Source organism: Dermacentor silvarum, chromosome 4 (assembly GCF_013339745.2).
Source record: "Dermacentor silvarum isolate Dsil-2018 chromosome 4, BIME_Dsil_1.4, whole genome shotgun sequence".
NCBI lineage: Eukaryota > Metazoa > Arthropoda > Arachnida > Ixodida > Ixodidae > Dermacentor > Dermacentor silvarum.
Genome location: NC_051157.2, coordinates 18,581,836 through 18,608,622, shown reverse-complemented (window position 1 = coordinate 18,608,622; position 26,787 = coordinate 18,581,836). Strand labels below are relative to the sequence as shown.

The window sequence follows — 26,787 nt, the reverse complement described above, 5'->3', positions numbered from 1 at the left end:
TCACTTTAGCTTGCCTTCTTATTTGACTTTAGTGTCCCTTTAAGAGACAGGAAGACAACACTGAATTAGAGAGCAAGGGGGGGGGGGGGGAGGTAGCCAATATTCTAGTTGACATTAAGAGTAAAAAAATATAGAGCTGGGCAGCCCATGAATGCTAGGAAAAATAAGCGGCGGTCTATTAGATTTACAGAATGGGTGCCAAGAGAAGGGAAGTGCTGTCCAGGACAGCAGAGAAATGGGTGGTGTTATCAAATCAGGAAATTCGCAGGCATAACATGGGGTCAGCGGGTGCAAAACAGAGGTAATTGGAGATCACTGGAAGAAACCTTCCTCCCCTGGTTGACATAAATAGGCTGATGATGATGATGAATACACAAATTAATACACATACACAAGTTTATTGTATTTAACATGCAACATAAATTACATTCTGGGGTTTTACGTACCAAAGCCAGGATGTGATTATGAGGCCCGTCCCAGTGGGGGACACAGAGTTAATTTTTTTACACAGGTAATGCATGGTACACGGGTGTTTTTGCATTTCGCCCCCGTCGAAATGTGGCTGCTGTGGCCGGGATTAGATCGTGCAACATCGGGCTTAGCAGCGCAACACCAAAGCCTCTACGCCAGCACGGCGGGTAAACATGCAACATGCAGCAGAAGGCTTCATAGCTAAGCTGCCAGCTTTTCGGCCACTACGCATTTTTAACTAGAAAGGCAAGAAACGCTGTACATCTTTAAGGCTTATACATGCTTTACGGCACTGCATAGAAGAAAAATGAAAATTTTTTTGCGAGTAAATAATGTGTTGCATTATTGTTGCACTTTAACGGTGTTGCAACCTTAAAAAATTCGGCAGAGACCCTTAAGATTGCTTACGTGTGCGAATGCAAAAGCATTATACTGTTTGTAGACCTCGGAACGCCATGAATGCACTCATTTTATAAACTCACGACGTGGCGCCCCCTCCTCGCCATTGTCTGCACCGTCACGTGCCCAATTAACCATGGACTAAGGCACACCTTTAGTCAGCCAGATGGCTGCGACGTGGTGTGCAATGACGCACGCACTTGGCACACCTTTAGCAATTCAGCACTGTGGAGTCGCCATGGCGTCGGGGAAGCATGCTCGTCTCGCAACCCAGAGGCCCGTGTTCAATTCCCACCCACACCGAAATGTACCAAATTTTATTTTGTACTTTGTTCACAGGAACCTCCCCGAGAAATGTGACGTCAATCCGAGCATTCTTTCAAGTGTTTTTACTCTTTCCGGCGTCGGCCATTTTTGGTACCATCTTTCGGTCACTACGACGGATTTTCGCGTAATGGGGCATATAAAGCATTTGCATTAACTGTCATCACTACAAAAAGGAAGAGCAGGGACCAAGTAAAAAAGCAGGCAGAGGCCAAGCCGCAAGCTAACCTAACCCCACTATTGGCAAGAATACCATAATTCAGTCAACCTGATGGGAACCAAAGCCTACCCATTGCGAGCCCATATATACTGCGCGCCATTTAGGGTCAAGAAAATTGGGCAATGAAAAAAAAAAATACTTATTTGTCTATTACGTGCATTCATTTTCTGCCTTCCTTCACAGTAAACACAGATAAATAAAAAACGATGGTCGAATAGTTCATTCAGAATGCATACGGTCCTCTTGCCAATATGCTATGACAAACACAGTAAAGGATTTGTTTCCTGATCAACTACTGAATTTGACAATATCCAGGGGCTTCTAGTTTGATTCAATGTAAAAATATTCACACACAGCTGTGATTGCTTTGCTTCAGATATCAAGCATGTTCAGAAATATCCTTTTGCATTTACTTGCAAACAAAGCTAGAAAAGAGAGAGAGATAGAAAGAACTTTATTGATTTCCTGCAGACTGCTGGGCTGGGCTCCCACCTAGGAGCCAGCGGAGAGACTGTGTCACCAGACAGCTTCCTCGGCCTGCTGGATCGCCCAGAGTTGCTGGTCGAGGCCTGAACTGAGCAGCGCAGTCCACCAACGTGCCCGAAGGCCCTCATTGGAGGCCGCAATCCCAGTATTGCCGATTAATGCTGGACATGCCCACAGGATGTGATCTAGTATGGCTCTGGTGATACAATACTGACATAGCTTGGTTGTATATAATTCGGGGTATACGTGGTTCATGATGACGGGGTTCGTCATCATGAACCACATATACCCTGAATTAAAAGAAGCAAAAGCTTTTCCTACAACATAATACGGTAACACAATAAAAAACTTACTTTGTACAAGAAATAATATCTTGAGGGTGTATGTGAGATGGATATATTCTTTCATCTAGCTTCTTGCAGTCACAATTGCAATATGCGGTAGACACATGCACCACTGCCTGAAAACGGAGAGGACAAAAATTTACAAATCAATTGCATTTTGAGGGCCACGCGGATTAGGCAGTTCAAGATGTGGCCCAGTTTCATAGCTTGTTAAGAATGAACCTTATCCCTAAATGGTCAACTTCATCTTCAAAAATTACACTTTAGCCTAAAGAACAGCACAAAAGCCCTATTGCATATATATATTATTTTGCATATACAGGGCAGTCCCCTTATAACGATATCAAGAAAGAAAAATCCTATTGTTATAACCGATCATCGCTATATCTGGACTGCCGTTAAAAAAAAGAAATAAAAAGCAGATATATTTGCCGTCCCAAAATCAAATTTGCCACTTGCGATAAAGAATCGATGTTGTAGAAAGTAGGCTGTGAAAAATAAAATGTTTATTTATACCTCTAAATAGCGTCTCAACCGTTACACGCGCTGAAATAGAAAGCTGCACTTGCTTTCGCAGAAGTTTCGGATTCGCAACCGCCGTGTGCATTGCGTCCAACTGCTGTGTCAATCTCGTCGTCACTGCCACTGCTGTCGTAGCTTCCGTCGTACAATGCCGCCGTCCGTCGCGGCAACGATCGCCCTGTCGGAGGTCTCTTCGCAGAAAGAGGCAGCACTATCTGCACTCAGAAACTCCTCCATCGAAGCACCTCCTATTTCATCTTAAGTAGCGACGTGCTCCCAGAGTTCGGTAATGTCAGCAGCTTCCACCGTGTTGGTTTAGCCCATGGGACTTTGGTCCGGGCGCACGAGGTCCATTTTGATCGGCATGGCCCCTGCTTCTAGCCTTGATGATCGTGGCGCTCCCGCTTTTTATAATCGTCGATATGATCGACTGCGCGAGCTCTTACTTCTTCGAGTCTTGCAAAATTTGCAGCTTCGTCTCGAAAGACACAGCTTTGCGCTTCGTCGGTGCACCTTCCGCTGCTTCCCCGGTGCATTTCCCGGCCCATGATTTCCGCGCTCGCTGAAAGCGTAGGCTGCGCAGGCGCCCCTCGCTTATCGCTTCCTTCCCCCTCCTCTCTGGACGCTCGCACGACCACCCGTGACGCAGACGCGAAGCAGCTAGTGCCAACTTGCGACGCACTCCATGGCTTTCGTTCGCAATTAGTGCGCGGGCGGGATGCGCTGCACGGTAATGGCGGCAGATACGAACTCGCGTAGGCAAACTTTCGCCCCGTCTCGATTAAGGGCAAATTAGGAACGCAAATTTCACTATTATTCTGCATGAAAAACGCTGCCCAAAAGCAAAATTTTTATCGTTATATCTGATATGCGGTGAATAACATATCGTTATATATGGTTTCCTTTCTCATAGCCCTAATGCATAAGTTGACACTCTTATGTCGACTCATCGTTATAACCGATATATCGTGATATGTGGTATCATTATACGTGGACTGCCCTGTACTACAAGCAGCAACAATGCCTTTTTCCTCATAGCACTAACACTTTCTAAAAAACTGCAGCTCTGCCATGGAGCACCTTCTATGCATCACAGTACATGGATACGTCGATTGATTCAGGTCAAAGATTGTTGAGCATCCTTTTCCATTTCTTGTTAAAGTATAAACATACAAACAAGTAAAAGTTGTCATTGAGCATTGCAACCTCATGACGCTGATGTCAGCACACAAAGTATGCAGAAAAAGTGCCTCGTGTCCTGTTTACTAAGCTGCTAATAAACGACAATCATCTTTACACTGGCCACAAAATTTTACCGAACAAATGCCATTAGATCCAGCCTTTCAATGGAGAACTTCATTTCTGTTCCCAATTATACAAGGTCTGCCTGAAAAGTATCAAACATTACTTATTTTAGAGAAAACTACAGGTTAATCATGCTGTGGGATTTGGGAGGAGGGCCCATGATGTCTTTAGCCTGCAGGTTGCATGTCCTTCAGTAGCATCGGCTGTTGTGTAGGAGCACTTGTGTTGAGTACTCGGTGTGATTTTGAGCGAGTGATAATGATGGACCAAATTTAACAAAGACACTGCATAAATTTACGTACAAAGTTTGACGATAGCTAAGCAGAAGCAATTTGGAAGAACCAAACAGCATTTGTAAATGATGGTATTGTCATGAAGCAAATTAAAATGGGGTACAACCGGCTTCAAGAAAGGTCAAGCATTGTGGAGAGTGAGCTGTGCTATGGGATGTCTTCAACAAGCTATAATGATGCAATTCTCGATGAAACACAAACCGCATTGAGGACAGACTGCTGGTTTACTGTCAGAAAATTTGCTCAGCTGGGGATACCAACAAGGATGCTATGAGTGCCACTTCAAGGATGATTTGAGTATGCTGTGTGTAATAGAGAAATTTTGCCAAGGATTTTGAAAGAAATTCCAAGACCAGGAAACTGCACCAGGACAGCACCACTGTTCGTGCGGCTTAAATGGCTCAATCTTTTCTGGCACAATACAATGTTTCGGTGGTTTGTCAAGCTCCCTAGTCCCCGGACATATGCCTGCGTGATTTTTGGCTGTTCACAAAAATTGAAAGGCTCCTGAAAGAACACACTTTCGAACCCGAGAGGACATCAAGTGCAATGTGACAGCTGCCCTAGCAGCACTTCCCAATGAGCAGCAGTTCCAGGACTGTTTTGAGAAGTGGAAATGGCATGGGACTTGGTGCGTGGAAGCAGAAGGGAACTATATTGAAGGGGATTAGTATGACGAAAACACCAGGCAACGCTTTTATTTTTTCTGTAGCATGGTCTGATACTTCTCAGACAGGCCTAGTGTATGTTTTCAAGCGCTGAAACAGTCCAATCAAGACATACCTCAAATGTGTACTGACAATTAAGGTAAGGTGGCAATAGCAAACAAAACTGGGCACAATTCACTGCATCTATATCGAAGGCACACAGAATAAGTTTAAGGAAGAAAAGGTTGAGGATGGCTTGGCAGACACTGTTTAGCCATGCCATAAACCAAGCAGACTTGCCTGGAGGTTCTTCATTTCATGACAAAGCTTGAGCACTTTCCTAGTTCCTTCCATATTCATTTCTACAGCTTGCCTGCAAAGGACATAAGAATCATAAGCACAAGCACAAGCTGCCAACACACAGAAGCAGCCAAACTTACTGTATCTTATGTAGAGTACATTGCCCCAAAGAGACTCCATTATAGAAAAATAATCGCACAGCATGGTCGTACCATTACTGGTGATAAATAAAAGCAGACTCATGACAGGAAAAAAAAGGTGTCACGGGGCTCACCTAAGTGTTTCGTTGAACTTGATGGTTGCTGCTGAATGGAAGACCACTGACACCTCCCGCGTGAGAAGCTCATAGTCGGCAGGCTGCAGACCTAGCCCAGGCTCTGTTAGGTCTCCATCGACAGCCACCAGCTTTTCCAGTGCCTCAGCATGTTCACGATGCACATGCTCAAAACACTAGACACAAAGAAAAGAAAGAAAAAATCATGTAGTAGGCACCTGCGTTTGTGATAAGCAAGCATGTCATTGGTTACCGTATTTGCACGAATAGAAAGAGTTTTTTTCTCAACATTTCCGGCCTCAGAACATGCCTCACATTTTATTTGGGTTCGCGACACAAATATGTAATGCATTTTTTACTTTAATTCCCTCTAGCACTTACTACGCCTTACACAAGAGTGCGTGAGCCGAGAGTTGGCACTGTGCATTTAGCGCAGTTTTTTTTTTTCTCCTGATTCAGAATGCTGTTAGTAGCGCATCAATGTGGTTACGCATATTATTCGCAACCTTGAGCAAGACGATCTGTGCTGTTGTGAAGCCGCGTCAAGTGAGTGGTCTTCGAAGTCGCGCGGTGGATCACCGCACATTGCATGAAAAGCTTTGCCGTGTTCAAATGTGTCACAGGTGTTTCTAGAGTGCTGCCTGTCCAATAACTTTGGTCGCATAGAAGACCACGCCATTCTTGGCGACAGTCTCAAAGACGCCAGTAGTGACAAAGAGTAAATTGTGTATGCATTCATCCTTTCCCATTATTGTGGAATGACAGTTCGCAGCAACGATGAATAAAGCTCTGCGGGCATCCGCTTTAAACGTCATTTCCTGTTTTAGTGCGGCATCACTTCAGGCTATAATCATAATATATTCTTTTCTTTTTCTGAGAGACCGAAAATCCCCTCTCGCGTTATATCCACGGTCGCATTTTTTATGTCCAAATATGGCATCCATGCAGTGAATGATATGGTTGAACAGTTTCTATGCATACAAGCCATTTGACAGAATTGTCAAAACAACATGCCAAAAGCATTAAGCAAATGTTTGTATTAAACCTCAGATTTGAGCAGTGAAGACAGTCGTTCTTTTGACTTGCATCCTTTTCTTGGCCGTATCAAGAGAAAGATTTGCTTGATGCCTGGGCAGGAACGCAGCAGCTTCTCAAGGAGGATCTGGAAATGTAAAGGATGTAAAGGTGTAAGCTTCAAGCATGGACTGAAGTTTCTCAATTGGTGCAGGTCAGAAATCAATGCCATAGATGCATAGTTTCACAAACTGAATCAATTTTCAATCAAACTGAATTTTGTGCATGGGAGGCTTTGTTGCATGCCTTCTATCGAGAAGGAAGCAAAGTGCTGCGGTGAATGCATATACTGTGCATGAGAAGTCGTAGGCGCATTTTTGCCGCACTGCTGCTTTCAAATAATTAATATGTACCACTCAAGTGACATGATATCAAGCTGCAATGGTAGAATGTTGCAATGAGCATCTATTTGCTTAACGCACATAAGCTCAGAACCGTGCTCACTGAAAAATGGTGCAACCAACTAATCAAACTAATAAAAGAATAAATAAGCTGCTATAGCGTTACCACTGTGACAGGGTCTGGCCGGTTCTGGTGTGTGCAGATGCTGGCTGCCAATGGGCTGCCAGACACAAACATGCTTATGCGGCAAATGCCCACTTTACGGCAGTGGCCATCGGTAAATCGCGCAAGTGTGTCTCCCTAGCTTTTGCGTTCATGCACAGTAATCTTGCTCATAGGGAACAATGTGGTTGCTCAATTTGTTTGTCATTCATATGTTTAAACACAACTAATAATGTGACAACAGATCTTTAAACCATCACTTTTTATCTACATTCCCCTAACTTCATGCGACGACTGGCTGTCTGTACCAGATGCAGTCGATATTGTATTGCTTGTCCTCTCAGCAACGTGTCCGGCAGCAGTTCCTGTCTCTCTAGATCTTTCCTTAAGCTCCCTTAAGTAATGTAAATTCCTGTGTGGCAGTTCATAATAAATAAATTTTAAAAATAGAATACCCCGACCCATGGGTTTAGGGACTTCACTGCATTTTTGCTCCAGCTTTTTGTATCTTTAAGTGAAGCATGGGGGCGCACTCACGACAGGATGAGGCACATACTGTCAGCGAATGAAGGTGCCTTTCCTGGTATTAAACAACCAAATAAAGTAAGAAGTGTAACCAGAACACAAACAAAGCAAGCCAGTACCAGCTGTACAGCCCGATGACAGCTAACTCAATGCAGAGAGCTGCGACTTGTACTACCCAGCCAATTTCGTCACTCGCCACAATGTTGCAGCATGAAACTATAGCACATCAGGTGCATAAAGGAAATTAAGCGGCGTATAGAATGTGTATGTCACTTGTGGTCTAACTGCAACTTCAAAATGTATAAAGCTTTCACAGAAAAAAAGCAATCTCTTTTCAATGACAATGTGCTCAAGAGCCTCGTGTATGCAGAAAAAGGAAAGCAAAATGCAAAATTAATATATCAAAATAGAAGCATTTGAAGGTGCACCCAAATCAGGCACAATGCCATTGTCAGGCTTAGAAAATTAGAACTTGCGATGATCGGCCAAGCATGGCTTGTGAAGTAAAGGGCAATGGCCTGAAATGTTTTTGTGCTAAGGTACAGAGAGACATTTGTTATCTGACAATCCATGCACCCAGTCGTCATTCTTAGATTTCCAATCCCAATAGGTGCTAGAGATAGACTGAAGGGCATGGTGTACAGCTGATAACATGGCTGCTTCAAAGTGCTTTTCAGTTTCATGGCCTCCATAAATTTTTAATGAGCTGCAGATCGTAACAACCCCTGAAATAAGGTATGCAGATATGCTTTTGGTATTACAGTAATACCCCGTTAATTCAAAGTAGTAAAAACTGGAAAAAATTGCGAGATAAGCGGAGTTTTGAGATAGCCGAATTTACGAAAATATAAGCATAACCACCGCGTAAAGCCAACATGACGCCTTTCCAATATGGCACCGGTAAACACCGACTTCCTCACAAAACCTCAATGTACCAGGAGCGGTACTTTTAGTAGATAATTTTTGTGATATGTGCGACCCAGCAACCGACATGTCGGGCGTATATAGGCAACGGCGAACCTCGCACATATAAGCACAAACGCAGGTGCGTATTGGCACAGTGTTCAAAACCGAGTCGCGCTATAAATCTCGAGAATGTGCTTGATTCCCCGGAGCTTTCGACCGAGGATAACCTCCCACAGAGCGTCGTTCCAACCACTGACAAAGCGCGTTCTGACCATGTGTTTACAAGTGGCGGCGCGCTCGCCTCTGACTGACGCTAGTCTTTCTCACACTCTTTGCTCGCCTCAGCGGTCGTAGCAATGCTCCATCTGCATAATCAATGGGATCAGCCGGCCAAGAACTGTAGATGAGTGTGAAGTAGAATCAAGCAAAAGGCACTGGGACAAAAGTGCAGGCCTGGGCCAGTATTTTGTAGCGATGCGTTATGCTTTATTCTATGTTAGTCTAAACATCCAGTGCTTACGCCTGGCTTATCCCGTTGATAACATGAGCGGACCGTCGCTCTGACCGCTGACCAAGTGCGAAGAACGCGAAAAGGCATTAGCATCAGAAAAGGCATTGGTACAAAATACTGGCCCTTGGTTTCACTTTCTGAAAATGCCACAGCTGCGCAAAAAAAAAAAAAAAAAAATGTTGCGGTACTGTCTTTTTTCCCCCAGTATTTTCGCAGTCTAGGTTTCGAGATATCCGGAGTTCGGCGCAGTGGCGTTTTCAGATAAGGGGTGAAAAATCCATGAAGTTGACACCGTGCAAAGAAAAAATTTGACTTTTCCGATAATTCAAGATATCAGTGTTCAAATTAACGAGGGTTTAGTGTATCTAATTTAACTGAATGAAACATTGCCTATCTAGAACTTCCTTTCTTTCTCTCCTGCTTAAAGAGCAAATTATGTCTCACAAGCAAGACCTTCCAACATAAAGAAACACATACAAGCTTTATTTTTCCATTAGGAAAAGGCATGAACACTCGGAGGGACTAAATGCAACAGCTGAGAAGGTTCAATGACTGAACTTCTAATTTACACCATATACAAAGCTGTAAACAAGTTTTAAGGAAAACAAGACATAACACAGGAATGGAGGCTAAGACAATGACTGCACAATAACTTAATTTCCATCTCACTTTCTGATGAATGTACAAACCTCAAAACAGAAGGCTTGTCATGAAGCACATGCTAGACAAAAAAAAAAAAAAAAAGAAAAAGAAAACTAAAAGTAGATTTATGAAGCAGGAGACATCCAAACATACAAGAAACTGAAAGCAATAGCAAAGTTTTGAGAGGGCAGCCACATGCACTTTTCTGTGAATGCTTGCAACAAAAGACACTAACCAAGTGTGACAGCTGTGTCTTTATACACCAAATGAGTGTAAAATTGCATGCAAACTAGAGTTGCTGCTATGAGCCTGTGGCATATATTACAAAAGCCACAATAGATGAGCATCTGTTCCAGGATTCTGCAATGGCTTTGACAACAGCCCTGCTTGACAGCTGTGCTTTCATATGAAGTGATAAGAAAGCAATAAAATGTACAAACTTCGGCACACGTTTCCAACCTGCCTTGTGCGAGACAAAAAATGGGACAGCTGACATTGCTAGACTGTCTGCTGCAGAGTTCTGAGTTGTTTCGACAGTATTCATGTCTGCAGCTGCTCTCTACAAGAAGCTCTATAAAACAGAAATGAGAAGCGAGTTGTGGTTTAACCTTCAATGTGCAGAAAGAAATGGGCCACAGCATTTGAAGCATCCTTGTGGTAGAATGCAGCACAGGTTTGTATCTCAAAGTGGAAGCTAATAGGATGCACGCTAATGTGCTAATTGTGTAATCACATTGCAACTCGGTGCGCCAACTCAGGTAAAGACATGAGATGCAAATGGCTGGGACTACTACTTCCGAGTAAAATATGAGAGAACATTTATGGCTGATAACGAATTTATCTGCAAGTTTTGCTTCTGGAATGCTCTACCTGTCTTCATCAGCTGCAATAGAAATAATAAGAAAGCAGCATCATTTGTTTTTTAGGTATATTAATCTTTCATGAAGAATAATGTCTGTTGTAGCAAAATTTGTGGGCAGCAGTGTTTTGAAATTATAAATTTTGTACAGCCTTTGTACAGCACTGCCTTATCAGTAGTGAAGCTAAGACACACAAAGCCTTGGTATCCTACTCCTGGCCACTCTAATCTCCTTTCAGTGCTTTATGAAGACACTAAACATTTCAATGTTACACTTACAATGCATAAGTATTGCTATCCGAGCCTTGGCAGACATATGATGAAAGAGATGAGGATGGCAAGTACCCAAGGCAAAAAGTAAACAATCACTGCGTCTCACACAGTTTACATGTCTGCTCCTTCACTCAACATTCTGGTTTTCACAATGTCTTATAACATCTGCCACATGCATGCAATAAATGCTATTAGATTGGTGGCACACACAATTAAATGCAATTCACCTTAATGTCATTTGCAGCCTAATGTCTTTGCCATAATTCATCTGCTCCTATAATGCGCAGTTTTGTACCTACAGCTTATCTTACAGAACATGTTATTTTTATACATAATAAAGCTATATTAGATAACACAGTATATATTTTATGTTCCTTGTTATAAATTCTAGACATTATAGCAAATTCTTCCCACTGTATTTGACACAGGTGCAATGCTCTTTGGCTCACGGTTAATTTATAAGCTATGAAGCAAATGTCCACAGATTTTGTACTAAAATGATTGATAACAGATTTGGATAGCAGTAAAAAAAAATTCGATGAATAAACATTTATAGTCACGCAAAGATTTTCAGAACGTTGCTGTGTCAGTTAATGACATAATAAATTTTGATGTTAAAACTACATTGGTGTTAAAAACAATTACATTAAGCAATTTTGACATGTCACTAAATTTGTTGTGCTCATGAACTAACGGTATCGTAAAAACATTAGTCTACACACAGCAGTACTGTTGCATGTCACATCTTCAATGTAAAACACGTCATAATACATGTACTGGGAAGCACGAGTTGTACATAAATGTCACAGGTAGATGACATAACAAGAGGAGCACAGTGAAGAGGAGGTATTCAAATTCAAATGCATACCTTACCAAGGAAGCCTGTCACCCCTGTGATGAGTACACTTTTTCCCTTGTAGAATTCTTGGACAGCCAATTCATCTGTGTCACTCATGGCTGGTGTTTCTACTGTAGGCAGAGACAGTGTTAACACATAAGAAGCGAAAATGTGAACTCGTAAAACACTGCCCGCAGCAGTGAAGTACATTTCAATACGCGTTGTTACTCGTCACAAACGCGCTCAAGCAACTGGAACAAGATGCTGAATTGGATACAAGCTACAACACTTATTAAAATACGGCGGCTCACAGCATATTTTTCACTGCTGATTACCCAAAGGTACAGTGCACTACAGTAAAGGTCAGGAATTGCGTGTACGTACGCTCTCCTCACGTTTTCTTTCCTTCGTTTCTTTTCCGCCATTTAAAGCTAGAGTCGTTTGACAACTTAAGACATTTGGCAGAGCTCGCCGATGGCACGGATACCTGGACCTTGCGTCGGGAGTTAGGCCTGAATATTACATTAAGTCGAAACATAAAGCGACGAAATGGCACAGCCTTGTATTTAACGTGCATGTTCTAAGGATGCCGGTTCTGCCGGCATATATAACAGAGCGTGTCATCCAACGCTAAAACGTACGGCATTAAGATAGTCAGATGTTTGCCTAGAAATTAGGCGCTAAATGTAGTACTACGAGAAACTGACACCATCAATGCGCATGTTTAAGGATGCCGGAACATATCGCCCAGCTAGTGCGAGACCCAACATTATAAATCCACCAGTTGAGCAGAAATACGGTGTTAGCCAAGGTTCGGTCCGCCGTCTAGTTGGCACACGTACCGCTTACAAATGTTCTTACAAATTACAGTTACAAATGTTTTGTCCACACAGGCACAACTTCAATAAAACGGGCCGTTGTGCAAGCGAAGCGCACAATGTGGTGTGAAAGCAGCGATCACGGACCGGCTGGCAGGAAACGCCCAGCGCAAAAGCACCCTTGCGCAATGACACATCCTCCGCTTTTTGGGAGTGAGGCGTTCGGACGGCCCCGCAAGATGTAGAATCTTGGTGGATAGCAAAAGATAAGTGCTCGAACTGCGCCTTCAGCGGCAGTGCCCACTTCCACAGAGATAACCGGCGAGCTGAGGAGTGAAGGCCGGCCCTACCTGCCTCCCGGGTTGACAAGGTAGCTCAGCAGTCGTCGACCGTGTAATCACTCGCACCAGCGGAGGCCTGTTGCAAGTCGCTGCGCGTACTACTGTACAACGCTTCTTGTCGGGGTGGTAGGTGGTATCGGAGGTGACAAAGAATAACAAAAACGAAATCTCCGACGACTACTTGCACACATCGGGGCTACCGGACGTCCATGGTGCCGAAGAGTACGGGGATCCTACGCACAGTTCATCACACCACTCGCACCGATCACCGCTTGGCGGCTGATCGCGCGCACACACCCTCTCCCAGAGACTCTCTCACTCGCTCCGCTGCTGGCCCATGAAACCAAGCACAACCAATTCAACATTCAACGATTCAACTATGCAGAACTAAAACATTGAACACCACTTCCAGCCAGCACCACCTTCTCGCGTGATCGCTTTGGGCCAATGGCGATCTCCAAAAGAACAGACGATCGCTAAGCAACAAGTAATTGCTTTTAAGTGTCACGCAGACAAACTAAAAAGAGAGTAGAAAAGATAGAAGCCTATGGACAAATGCATGTACACACGGTACAAGCAAAGAGTGGACGAATAAGAAATCACAAGTTTGTTGATAGCTAAGCATTTTCTTGTGGAGCGAAGAGCTTTAACACAACATATTTCTATAGCACACTAGTTTTATAGTTAAATTATTATGAGTAATTGCTTGTTAAACAACTATGTTAAGTACTGCAGAAATCATAGTTTCTTGAGAAACCCTATGGCAGAAATATATTGTTCATTGTTTAATAATATTAAACTACAACAAAAACTAAACAAGAACAACAAACTTTATTTAGTAACTTTTAATAAGTTGTGTGAGTTAACAAGGTTTTTATGACATGTTTTATGGTTTGCACCACAGGCACCACAGTTAGGCCAAAAGCGGTATAAGTCTAGCTTAGTCCAGCAACATTGTGCCATTGTTGATTTTTGTTACATTTTTGGGCGAGTTGCGCGATGATTCCAGACTCACCTGCGTAAAACCACTGTGTGCGGCGGTGTTTTGTGACCGACTGCCCGTGGAATGTTGTGAATCCGTCCGGGCGCGGGAACTTGATGCTGGCGGTAGAAAATGCCCCTGCGGCGTGCCTCGCACGTGTGCGATGCGCACAACAGAGGCCGCAGTTCCATCTTCGAAGCGGACGCCGGTCGCCGTAGCAGTAGAAGCATCAGGAGAAGCCTCCTTCGCGGTCACACCTCTCGTACGAGCAGCAGCAAGATGCCTGCTTAGAGCTCACAAGCGGACGCGTTCACTCGCAAGACACATTCTCATTTTTTCTCGCATCCCCACCCCAAAGCAGTGATGGCCTGTGTTGCCGTCAGCGGCGTCCCGTGCTCGAGCTCGAAGTATCAGACGCGCTCTCTGAAGCGCTCTCTTTCCAGTGCCTGTTCGTTTGACACAAGCGAAGATGCGCTGCAGAGGGAGTTTCACGAGATGTTCCGGCTTCCTTTGGAGCGGTAAGCAATCGTTCCAAGCCCGCCAAGAGGGCAGGCTTGCCTCGCCCCTCTACCTGTTGCTTGATCGCGATCCGGATGTGTAAAATAGCTCTGCAATGTGCGCATTGAAGCCGTGATGGGTGGCTGTTATCTAGCTGTCAAACGCCGCCCGGCGTGCGCCTGACTTGCGAGCTGGAGCAGTGGAATTTGACCATGCGATCGCGTCGCGCACCGTCACTGTTTGTTGTGTTTCGATCGCAAACGAAACGTATACTTCATGAGGCGTGACTGCGTGTGGGTGCCACTTCATAGTTGTGATGATATGTATTTACGTAAATAATGTGCGTCGCTAAAACGAACATAATGATATTGAGACAATGTGTTCGTTTCGCGTAATGGGCTTTCAATTTCTTTTTCGTTTAAACGCCACTTCATAGCTTTTCTTCGTCTTCCTCGTTTAGCTTAATACAGAAAGAGAGATCATCTGAACAAAGCTGCATATGATATTTGCTTCGCAGTTGTGACTCGTTATGTAAATGTTGCATGGTTGTTTGCGCAGGAGAAAACACGACAAGAAATCTAGGAAGAAAACGCCGAAAGAAAGAAGAAAGCTAAAGGTGGGTGTGATTGAAATGCTGTATCCATACCCATATGCACCAAACCAAGCTGTATACTGCTTGTGCCTCGCCTGAAAATATTCATTCTGGGAAAGAATTCAGTTGGAATAAAATCTGAAAGATGAATGTACTTTCTTTTGGACATTCTAGAATTCGAACCAGTGTTTACTGTTGTTACACCACTTTAGTTTTTGAGATGAGCACTAACTTAAAAAGTTTCCTAATCATGCTAGCAGGTTCTCATTCCTGAGAGTGGTGGCTTTAAATGAACACACCGTGCCACACGAAACATGTTTATGACTTTCTTTCCATGCTGTTGTGCACTGGGCAGTGCCCTTTGAAAGTTATCCCACTAATGGCATTAATGCATGTATAAGCTGCGCTGATTGGGTCCGAACAACAAATATTCAATAGAATGATAAGAAAATTTGACACTACCATTACAGTTTTTAGGATGTCAACAATGGCCAAAATGTGCTCCTGTTAATAATGCATCATTTTCAAATTTTCAGCACCAATGACATTAAACTTACACTTCTGCTGCGACCTAGCAATTCTTAGAGCCCTTTTTGCATCCCCTTACACGAGAAGTATGAAGTGAGCTTTTTTTTTAATACTCTAAGCTTCAGTGCCGCAAGTTAGTACTGATAGATTTTCCAGAATTTGTATTTTTTCTTCTCAATGATATTGGTTAGCCACCATTATAGAGTGCCCACAATATGCCCCCCAACCCGTTTTTATTCATCCGAAAGTTTTTTTTCTTGTGATCCAGGTCTCCTGTGACTACATGGCCAAGATAAACATACTCCTGTGCAGGCTGTTGACCAATCATGAACGCTTGTTCCCTTGCCAGGCTATTGCTTACTTTAGTCTTCTGCATATTAATTCTCAAATCAACTCTTTAACTTTGCCAGTTCAAGCCCTCAATCATAGCCTCCTATATTTTTTCATGCCTGTGCAATGGTGCAGCGGAGACCGTTCGTTTCCCTTTCTCTTCCTCCTTGATTTACGATTTGGCTCTCCGCGAGAAGCGCTAGCACCCCATACTTGCCATAATGCTTGCCGCACTGCATTCCAGACTATGCATCGAGGCGCAAGGCAACCTTATAAAACCAGTTGGATTTTTTACAAGAAAACGTGTTCCCCACAAATATTGAAAAAATGAATGTGAAGAGGGGGGGGGGGGGGCAATTCAAGTTTTGTCTCCTGCCGTGAAGCTGCACTGAAGCTCCTGCAAGAGCAAGCGGGCCACACATGTGACGCAAGTTTCGCAGGTGTCGGACCGACGGTTGAATTCATGGATACCGCGCACCTCTGGTTTGTGCTCATAGATGTGAGCAATTGCACCCAGCACATACACCAGAACAATGGCGACTGCAAGTAGTTCGAATCTGCAAGCGATGAACGGCTAATCTGGCTTGAAACAAGCTTTCTCAACTGCCTGGCAATGAACTTCTTAACCAAGGAAACTTACGAAGGCCTGGTGATGACTCGTTCAAATGTCGAGTGCATTTGATATCTTCTTGAAGAGCAACGAGGAAAAGATTGTCTGACCCAATCGAGCCGTTTTTTAGCTGGCTGAGGAAATCAGCAGGCTCAAATGATCAAACGGATGCCCGAGCTGTTATCTAAGTATTGAGAAGACTCTGAAGACCGGCATCGCGTCTGCGTCAAGTACGAGCAACGTAATGGCCGCAGAAGGCAATGATTGCTTGTCAGCGCTGCCGCTACAGAAAAACACGATGGAGGAAACCAGCGAGGAATTCCCTGCAGAGACACGTAGAGAGCTCACAGAGCGACTCAACCGAGAACAGCCTCTGCTTCCTACTCCAGATGTCGCAGCATTGGCTATGGTCGGCGGCTACCTGGCAAGAGCTGTGCAAGAAGAGATTGAATGTGAGGAGGTGCATCAGCCGTTTGAAAAAGCCAAACGCCTCGGTGCCCTCCGACTCTCTGATAAACACAGAGATGGGTGGACAGATCTACCCATCTGGACAACCTTTAGCGGTTCTCTACGCATTAGCGAAGTTTATTCAAGTTCTTCTTGCAAGAAGAAGGCACATGTATCACCCTTTGAAGGAGGCTGTGAATAATGCCGTTGCAGTACTCTGCGAGCGCAAAGCCTCGATCTGCTCGACGCCAGAACACCAAGAGAACTTGCTCCAACTGTTGCTGACAAAGTTTTTTCGCCCAATATTCACAAATATTGCAATGAAGGCGACAGACAAACATGACATGGCTAAAGTGTTTGAAATAAAATCGCTGTCACGAAAGACCCACAAACTCTGAGCTTGATCTCACAGCTAGGCGCGGGCGAAGGGCCGACTTTCCACAACATGTTTCGTGTTGCTTACTTCCAATGTACATAGCCTATAAACATCAGTTCAGCCTGCGAATTTATTTTATAGTTCGAAGTCTAATACGATCACCAAACGTGTCTCCACGAGCGCGCGTGCAAGCGTCGTCGTCGCATTGTCTGCTCTCAGACTGGGTATGGGTAGGCAGCGCGGTCTGGCGGCGAGTGCATGAACTAGGTGGTACGGACGGCGTGCTTTGTTGGACTCGCCAGTGAGAGGGCATGAAAAAAATATAGGAGGCTATGCCTCAATCATATGTTGCAAGTTATCCTTAGCTTTAAACAACAGTGAGTATAAATTGCAAGGCATAGCGTATGTGTTGTATGTTTATATAGGGCACTATTTTCATGGTGACATGCTGGTCATTGCCACTTGAAGAAGCCATTGCCCTTGTGCGCAGAACAAAGCAGCAGACATCCAGCCGTGGAGGAGTCCAGTCTTGGAGATCCAGGGAAATCCTTCTCCCTTTGCTGTCTTCACCAATGTTCGGCAGTGCATCCTCGTGAAACATCTCCAGGACTCGGCCAGACACTTCTACTGGATTACTGCTCCACAGTCGGCAGCGCTGCTTCACGCCCTCGACTCTGATTCAGAGAATGAAGGAGACAGTGCTGCAGAGAGCAAGGATGCCGTGCAGACCGTGCCACGCATTGTGGGTGTTGGCCTCTGCACTGTGTTTGAGCTGATTCGGGAGAGCCGTTCAGCACAGCCAGCATTCTGCCTGTCAGTTCTTCGGGCACTGTTGGATGTTCTGCAAGGCCAGCAGCCTGAAGGATTTCGTTCTGAGCCCCCAGAAGTACTTGGTGAGTTGGCTAGCTGTCGATGTGCTTGGGAACACACTCTGAATGGTTTGTTTACATGTTAATCTTTTACTTGCAATCATTCATGCCATTTACTGTAGAGTCTCACTGCTGTGTTAACAAGAAATGAATGCAAGGAAGTTGCTATCTGGGGAAACTCCCCGTAATAATATGATCCTAGCTAAGTGACTTAGTGTTCTCTGCCGTGAGGATATGAACTGATAACTCATACCAATCAATAAATCAATACTTTTATTTCCTTTTCAATAGGAGGAGCCGGGAGAACGGCTTGACGAAGGTCCTTGCTTCCTTTGTTTTGGCATACACAGCAGATGGCATAGCGCACATAACATATGTAGGGGTGTTTGTTTTTGGGTTTTATATTTTTTAAATTCGAGGGGTAAAAATCGGGTGCTATTTTTCAAGCTGATAATTGGAGAGAAATCAGGTTTTTTTGTGGAAATGTTCTGAAATTCAAGTTTTTTCAGGTTAAATTTACAAATGTACTAAGTAATACATTACATTGTTTTTTTTTTCTGTTTTTTTTTTTCTTTTTTTTTATAGGAGGGAATCACGAGCTCCTTAATGCTAACATGTTAAAACTAGGGATCTGTTTCAAGCTGGTAATCGGGGGGACATCAGGGTTTTCTGACTAATACTCCGAAGTTTGGGGTTTGTTTGGAAATTAAGAAGTAATAATGACAATAAAGAGCATTGATAACTTCTGGGAAATGAAACATTTTATTCAAGAAAAGCTGGTCATCGGTTTTTTACACAGCCGACTTCCGTAGAATGACACGGTGAGTTACTAACTCAGAGTTAGGTGCGCTCATTGGGCGGGTGTTTGAGATATGTGTAGCGTCCATAGTGCTGCACGCAGTTTGTGAAATAAACTATAGGTTACTGGAGTTCACTTAAGCCAACAGGATCTAAATTCGTTGTCCTGAGGCAGGGTAGCTAGCGCGTGTGCACCGCAAACTCCGTGCAGCGTAAAAAAAAAGTAGGTTGGTATGTGGTTTTGGAATTCGAGGAGAAATTGGGTTTAACCCGATTCTCCTGGAACCCGTTTAGGGTGTATAATCGGGTTTTACCCGAAAACGATTACCCGATAACGAACAACCCTAAACATATATTCTGTACGCTTAACAGAAATGAGAATACACGCGATACACATGACGCAAATACCGGCACTTCCCAAGCTCATTGCGAATACTTATATAAATCCGGGAACTGCTGCTTATGAGAAAGCACATATACAGGGGAAACATAAAATCACACAAACTGATTCGATAAAAACAATTTGATTTCTTTGTTGAAGTAACAAAATGGGTCAAAGGATTTTTCATGCAACTTGTTTAGTAATTGCGGAAGAGTATAGGATAAAGTTTGTTTTGAAGTAGTTAGCTCACGGAGTTGGTATTTGCTATAGTTCTTTATTTCTGGTGAGTGGTATGCTTTCGTTTATATGCAGTATTGTGAGTTGTGTTATGACTGTGTCACTCCGCTCGTTGGAAAGGTCTATAGACAGCTATTGCAAAAATTAAATAATGCATGTTGAAATCTTGTAGTATGACAATGCACCACATACTGTAGTACATGTGTGCTTCTAAGCTGACAGCAGATAGTAATAGATTCAAGAAATAGAGAAACAGTATATTAATCTAATCACATACATACTTACTATGTGAATGGCATGAATGCTAGCCATCACTAGTAATTTATAGCCATCTGAGTGTTTTATGGTACTGTAGCGCCAACCGACGCCGCAACGCAGCGACCCCCAGATCGGCGCTCTCGGCTTGACAGCCGAGGAGAATAAAGTTGGGCGGCGCGTGCTAACGGTGCAAGCACGGCACGTGCCAGTCCGTTCCAAAAGCCTGCTGAGCTGCATGCTGCTCTGGCTCTGGCGCTCCGCTGCGACCCCTCGGTATCTTACAGTACTGTCATGTTCTGTGGTGTAGCATCTGCATGCGCCCAGTCTTGTGCAGATGAAACGTTGCTAGGGCAAATTGTGGTAGGGTATTTCGTATTGTATGCTCAGAGACTGTTATAAATGCAGTCCCCTTTATTACAGTTTTTATTATATTCACTGCTGTATGTAATTGAAAACTGCATCACCCATGGTTTGGCACAGGGTCTGGACTTGGAAGATGCAATTTTTAGTGTCTGTATTGGTTTCCACTTGTTGCAGTTTGTAATTTCAAAATTTTAATTGTCTGTTTTTGTTTCCAGACAAGATGTTCGATCTCTTGCTTGACATTGCGACTAAGGCAGCTGCGCCCGTGCAATATGGTCAGGCGCACTCGAGCAACAGCGAGGTGCTGTCACAGCTGACCTCGAATGCATGTGCCTGCCTGCTCAGCCTTGTGGTGGCGACAGGGGACACGTCCAAGATGCTTTCTGCCGCTGCTGCTCTGCTCATGAGTCCACGGAGTCTGACAGCTGAGGAAATTCCGGTATGGCTAAATTTTCCTTTGCATGGAATTAAGAGTATTCCTATTGTCAGTTTGTTTGCATTTCTCGGGAATTGTAGGAGCATGGAACCTGCCAACAGAAGTTGTCAAATTAAGGACACTGTGAAAAGAGAAAGGGAAAGGGAGAGAATTTAAAAAGGTGAGGTTGGGGATGTTAACCAGAAAACTGGAAGAGGCATTTGCCTGGCTGGCTTACGTAGGGGAAGGGAGAAAGGGGAATTGAAAGTTAGTTTTTAAGTGCGAGAGAAATGTCACATGGGTGAAAGGCAATCACACAGGCCAGTAGGTGTTAGCAAATGCAATAGTGCCTTCAGAGCATTCATGTGCTGATGAATTGCAAGGTTAAAAAAGAAAGAAAAAAAAAAAGAAAAGAAGGGATATCATGCTTTTCAAACTTCTGCAATAATTTGTTTACATAACTCTTATACCTAACTGCAGCAGTTAATTTCACACACACACACAAAAGAAAAAAAAGTGGATTTCAATAATATGAGTGGGCCTTTTACCGAGTCTAATATCCTGGTATGTGTGTGGTCTTGATAAACTTTCAGATGCCAAGCATTCTAGTGGCAATGCAAAAAAGTGTCCAAGCAGTTTTGTTGGGAAAAGTTCAGCGCCCCACCTGGCTGAGTCACGGAATCCCAAGGACGGCGCACTGTGGAACATTTTCCTTGCACTTGCCGAAGTCTTCCCATTTTGGTAAGTGTTGAGATACATTCTCGGCTGTTCTTTCTTAATATTGAATTACTTTCTGACTGCCTCCTAGAATGCAGACTAAACTTCTTTGAGGGACACTCAAGAGTAGCAGTAAATTATGTGGGGTCTGAACTGCTCTTGGTAACAAAGGGCGTCTGTGTTATCCATGGTTGTTGGGCGGCGGTCCTATCATGCCATCTCTCGTTGCAGCTGCATAACTGCGACACTGACTTCCACCATCGCCTGTGTGTGATGAGGGGAAGCCGAACGTCGTGAGACGTGAGAAACTGTATTGTCCCCCCACAATTATTTTTTAGGCTGGTAAAGCATTTTAAGAACACTTGATTCATATGGCAAAAAAAAAATAATAAAGAAAAAGAAAGGTTTTTATTTCGTGGTTACCACTGGAGAACATGAAGGCCAAACTCCCTTGTTGGAATTTCTCACGAAAACATCAGCAATGAAGTACTATTTTCTCATATTTGGTTTGTTTTCGGTGCAGGAAGAGTTCTCTAAACTTGCTAGCTTCAGGCTTTCATTCCTTTGAAATACGCTGTAGTCCTCTATTACCGATGAATAATTACATACGGCCTAGTTTACGCTGTCAAATTACATGACGTCATGAAGAGCTGGTGCAGGATCCTTAGGACAGCAGCGGCACTCATCTTTCATTCTTTGTCTTTTCTAACTTGTTAAGCCTCCTCTTGTAGTACCAATGGTACTTTTGCTGTCATAGAAGCACGTTTTACTAATACAGCTTAACTTAATGTTTCTCTTTAGTGTCCCTATAACTCTTTCAGTGTAGGGGTTTTTCTAAAGGGTGATGGCACCCCAGCGATGGTTTTTTTTTCTCGGATATTATAAAATGAACACAACAGCTTATTTTGGTTATACAGCAGGGGAAATAATGACAGGGTAATGAAAAATGTGGTCAAGGTATTTGAATGGAGAGAGTGGATAACGCACAGGTACGCCAGTGACATGGCGGGACAGAAATGCTGGAATGTACCGATACGTCAGTGACACTGAAAGGGTTAAGCATCAGACGGCCAATTCACCCTAACTCCAGCCTGAAATACAACCTTTCGTTCCTTTGACACCAAGTGGTCAAGTTTTAAGAATGTATGAAGTCACACAGACTGAGATACAAATCGCCTGCAGTGTGATTTTTGCATTATGTAACAGCGTCTCTTACAAAACCTATTTATTCATTACTCATTGAGCAGAAACTTCTAGTTTAGTGAAATGACGTAATATCATGGCAATATTTCTTTTCTATTCTACCACATTGCTTCTTGCAAACAGAGGACTCGCTCAGCCATGCTGACGTGCTGTGTTGCTGTAATCTACAGCATTTTCTAAACCCTATTCTTCACCCAGGGTGTTGATTTCAAGCGGAGACTTTCCATGTCTTTCATAGACAGGGTCATACCCATGTACAACAAGTTCGACAATTTCACGAAACGTGTGTGATTAATCATTACTTTGTTATATCTAGACTTACCATAAAAAACATGTAAAATATTGAAGCTGACGCAGCTATATTAAATGAAATGCCACTTTATTGAAAGAACTGAGTGAAGGCTGCTTGCTTTTATAGTGTACAGTGAAATCTCGTTGATTCGACTCTGCATAATATGTTTTTTGGGATAATACATTTTTTCTTTTAACCTGGCCAACGTCCCATAGGAGCAATGTATTTTCATACGGTTATTGCGATCGCTTTTTCACCTGAAATTAGATAATTCAACTGCAGAAATTGGCTTTTACTGGTATTTCTAAAACTCACAGCTTTATATTCCAGTGTACTGGCTTGAATACCATTCCAACGACCCACGAACGTGTTAAGCCCCAGCCACACTGGAGGAAAAACGCATGCAGCGCGCCGGTGCAGTAAAATTCTGTTGCGGCAGTGCGGCCACATCGACTAGCGATGCGTCACTGCTCAGTTGAGTGAGGAAATGGTGGCTTCTTTTTTTAACTTCCAGAATAACTTTTTATGTACATTGAAAAGAAGAAATTTCAGCGCAAACTGACAAGCTACTTCAATGTTGCTGAATAAAAGTGCGTTGGCTGTGGTTCGTGTGGCATCGAGTGATGCTGCTCCACATAATGTGTTATGCGGAGCAGTACTACTCGACGCCATATGAACCTTTCCTTTTGAGTTTGTCGCTAAATACGCCTATCTTCATACTTTTTGGAGCTTGCATTGGATAATACGATTTTTGAATGTTACGTTTTATTTTCCTGTTCCCGTGATGATCGTATCAACGAGATTCCACTGTATTGACTACAAAGTCCTCTGCAATTCTGCCACTGTGTATCGATGTGGTTGCCAGAGATGCAAAGGGCTATGAATGCATGTGGCTGTGATCTGAAGGTGTGCCATGTCATTTCATGAGCCATTCATAACACAGCGTTTTTGCAGCCCGCATGTGTCCTCTGGTGTCTTGTCTGTTGGTGAATATGCTGACGAGTGTGTGGTCGCTCAGCCAAGTAGTCTGAGATGCGGAGTCATGTTTTCATCGCTTGGGGCTTTCTAATCTGCGTAATAACAGTTTCACAACATGCAGATCCAGGAGCTTTGTTTCATGAATGCAGTTTGGAGCATCCTAGTGTGGAGTGCAGTATCATAGTTTGGAGCACGTGATGCAAAGGAAGGAAGAAAGGAAGGCAGTCCCTTCTAGGGCAATAGGACGGATGCAGCCTACATGTAGTAAACAGTGAATGAACGCACATGCAGTGAGCCCAGTCACTTTTGGCAGACGTGGTGTTTGAATCCACATTTTGCTGTGTGAAGAAAGCTCATGAAATAGCCTAATAACTATTGAAACGAGCATCCATGTTTGTTAGCATCCAGAGTTGCTAATTAATGCCTACTGTCTTGAAAAGCACAATACAAGATATTCATGGAGGTTGCTTTGCATTTTTAGAAAAATGTAACTCATGTATGTGTTTATGCTAAAGAGGGTTCTGAAAACAAACCTACACATTTAGGATTGAATAACAATCAACACATTGTAGACTTTCTTGTACAAATGTTGAAAGCTGTTAATATTGTTTCTTTGCACCAGTTTGTATTATAATGCCTGGTGCATGTTTACAGATCGTTCAAAATGAGCTGTGGGCGAAATACACATTGCACAACAGCCTAGCACATTATAATGTGCCAGTGTAATTAATGATATCAAATAAATATTATATTTTATGGTGGCTTTTCATTTCTGCCTGCATGCCCACAAAATCTCGCAGGGTAGATAGTGCGCAAAAAAAGAAAGTGGATTGAGGGGCGAGATGCGGCTGGGAGGCTGCAAGATACAACCTTAGACTGGAAAGTTCCAGTACATGAGTCCATAAAAAAGTACACTCAGCTTATAAATACAATTTGTGCAGCTCCCCTTTGAAGTAGTCTTCCTTGCAGTCTATACACAGGTTCCAATGCTCTTTGATATCTTAAAAGCAGTTATGTGAAACCTTGTTTTGCAGAACTGTCACCTCTTTTGTCGTGGCATCTTGAATGGCCTCAATGCTCTCCATCCAGTGTCCCTTTAGGGCTCTTTTCACACATGGAAACAGAAAAAATTGTGTGGCAACAGCTCAGAAGAGCATGGCCGTTGTATAAGTACAGTTGTGCTGTGCTTGGCAAGAAATTTTGTGATGCTCAGGGCCTTGCACTATAATTTATATTGTGACAGTGTCGCAGTGCACCAAGCACATATTTGAGCGCACATATATAAAGCTCTAGATTCATCTATTCAACCTCTGCTTTTATGGGATTAACTCATAGTGTATGACATCTCTGGATTGAAAAAAACTGTCAACATCGTCTTTACTTTAGACTTTTGCCGCCACACTTTTCTTGACGCTGGAGAGCTTACGAACCATCATTTGGCACTGAGCCTCTTTCGTTTGGCGGTCGCACTGAAAGCACCTTGTTTCATTTTCAGCAATGACGCTGTCGTTGACGCATTCTTGTCCAAGAGCAAATGAGCACTAACTGATGCCGGCGTGTCATTCTGGTCTTGTGTGAGAGAGTCCAACACTAGCTGGCTGAGTCTGGCAATTAGCTTTCATTTCCCCAAGTTGTCATGCAAAATTTGACAGCGTATTGTCTTAGTGATGCGAGGACAATTGTTGGCATGCCGACTGTAATGGTGCGGTCTCGCTGTACAATTTCAATAATCCGAGCGAGGTTATCTTGATTCTGTGAAGTTGATCGGCAGCCTTGCCTTGTGTCATCTTTCAACGACATCCTCGACGAAGATACACCTCTTGTGCCACTCAAAAACTCGTGCCCATGGTAATTTCTCATTGCCATAATGAAGAAATTCATATGTTTGTGTGGCTGTCTTGCTAAACCTCATGCAGAATTGTATGTTTACATGTCGTTTAATAAAGATGGACGTTCATATCTTCACGGTCACTCACAGTAGAATGCGTTGACTAGTGGCAGTGGATTTTTCAGCAACATAATGACATCTAGTGGCTGCCACAGCAAGTAACATAAATAACGCAGGTTAGTCCCAAAGATGATGCTATACCACATGCCAACGTACGTTTCGTGGAATCACTACTATAAAATAAAATAAATCAGTGTCGTAATTTTATGGACAAAAGTTATAGTTTGGCTCCCCTATTGAAAAACCCTGAGCTTGTTTGTATCCTTGTCTTGGTCCTATATCTGCTCAAACATAGCCGGATGTCTATACTTTATCCTCATAGAAACCACAAGTACATTTTGGATCATGCTTTATTCAACTTCAGTTAATTCAAGCAAAAATCTGAAGTCCCTATCAGTTCAAAATAATTCAAGATGAATGTATGTTGAAAAATTCTGTAATGTTCAAAGTGCACTCATCATAAGCCATATTGCTCAAAATTTCTATTTTAAAATATGTGTAGTTAACAGAGTACGCAGCATATAAGTTTACAGCACAGCTTTGATGTGCAGCTTAGTGTAGAGATTTGTGGATAGTGCATGCTCTGTGTCATGATGCAGCTCAGTGTCCTCACATTTTCTTTTCTTCTTTTCAGCTAAACACATGCTTCAAAGTCAGTGTACCATAGCATGTGATGGCAAGTTCCTTTATCTGTTCAGGCAAGGTATTTTGTACAAGCTGGGGACTGGGTTTGGAGGGACTGTCAAGGTATGCACATTTTATTACATTGTGTCATCAACATTTTTGTTATTGCAGTCCCATCTTAATGAATGTGCATGATACAATTTTCATGGAATTTATTCTTTTGCACACATTGCACATTTGCTGAATAACGTTGCTTATAAGAGATTTAAGTTTCACATCGTGAAACTTTAGGATCCTAAATGTTGATATTCATTGTTTTATAATCTCACCTTACAAACTGGCCGCTTTCAGTATTGATTTTGCTTTAAAATGGGCAATATATCCTATGTCACAGTGCTATGCACAGCAGAATCTTGTTTGATCAATTCCACTCAGCTTTCACGATTGAATTTCTAGGTTTTCTG

The 26,787-nt window shown here is 43.2% G+C and overlaps 2 protein-coding genes across 6 annotated transcripts in view; one reads left to right on the top strand and one right to left on the bottom strand.

Moving 5' to 3' along the window:
• LOC119449563 (fatty acyl-CoA reductase 1) overlaps positions 1 to 13,389 on the bottom strand; it is a 79,277-nt gene extending 65,888 nt beyond the window's left edge. For 2 of the 4 annotated variants that reach the window (XR_007466336.1, XM_049665304.1), the window contains exons 1-6: positions 12,886 to 13,387; positions 11,748 to 11,848; positions 6,631 to 6,747; positions 5,586 to 5,761; positions 5,308 to 5,384; positions 2,254 to 2,356 (exon numbers count right to left, since the gene is read on the bottom strand). Coding sequence is in view for 3 of the 4 variants with exons in the window: in XM_049665304.1 (XP_049521261.1) it covers positions 2,254 to 2,356; positions 5,308 to 5,384; positions 5,586 to 5,761; positions 6,631 to 6,747; positions 11,748 to 11,834 (560 nt within the window). In the remaining variant the exon portion in view is untranslated. Of the gene's footprint in view, positions 1 to 2,253; positions 2,357 to 5,307; positions 5,385 to 5,585; positions 5,762 to 6,630; positions 6,748 to 11,747; positions 11,849 to 12,885 lie in introns of all 4 variants that reach the window. The other 2 variants (XM_049665305.1, XM_049665306.1) reach the window with 2 other exon arrangements.
• A 471-nt stretch (positions 13,390 to 13,860) lies between these two features.
• LOC119449561 (E3 ubiquitin-protein ligase MYCBP2-like) overlaps positions 13,861 to 26,787 on the top strand; it is a 208,031-nt gene continuing 195,104 nt past the window's right edge. For both annotated transcript variants that reach the window (XM_049665301.1, XM_037712753.2), the window contains exons 1-6: positions 13,861 to 14,376; positions 14,915 to 14,972; positions 17,730 to 18,132; positions 20,362 to 20,585; positions 21,155 to 21,302; positions 26,334 to 26,446. In XM_049665301.1, the coding sequence (XP_049521258.1) occupies positions 14,222 to 14,376; positions 14,915 to 14,972; positions 17,730 to 18,132; positions 20,362 to 20,585; positions 21,155 to 21,302; positions 26,334 to 26,446 (1,101 nt within the window). In that variant the 5' untranslated portion in view covers positions 13,861 to 14,221. The remainder of the gene's footprint in view (positions 14,377 to 14,914; positions 14,973 to 17,729; positions 18,133 to 20,361; positions 20,586 to 21,154; positions 21,303 to 26,333; positions 26,447 to 26,787) is intronic.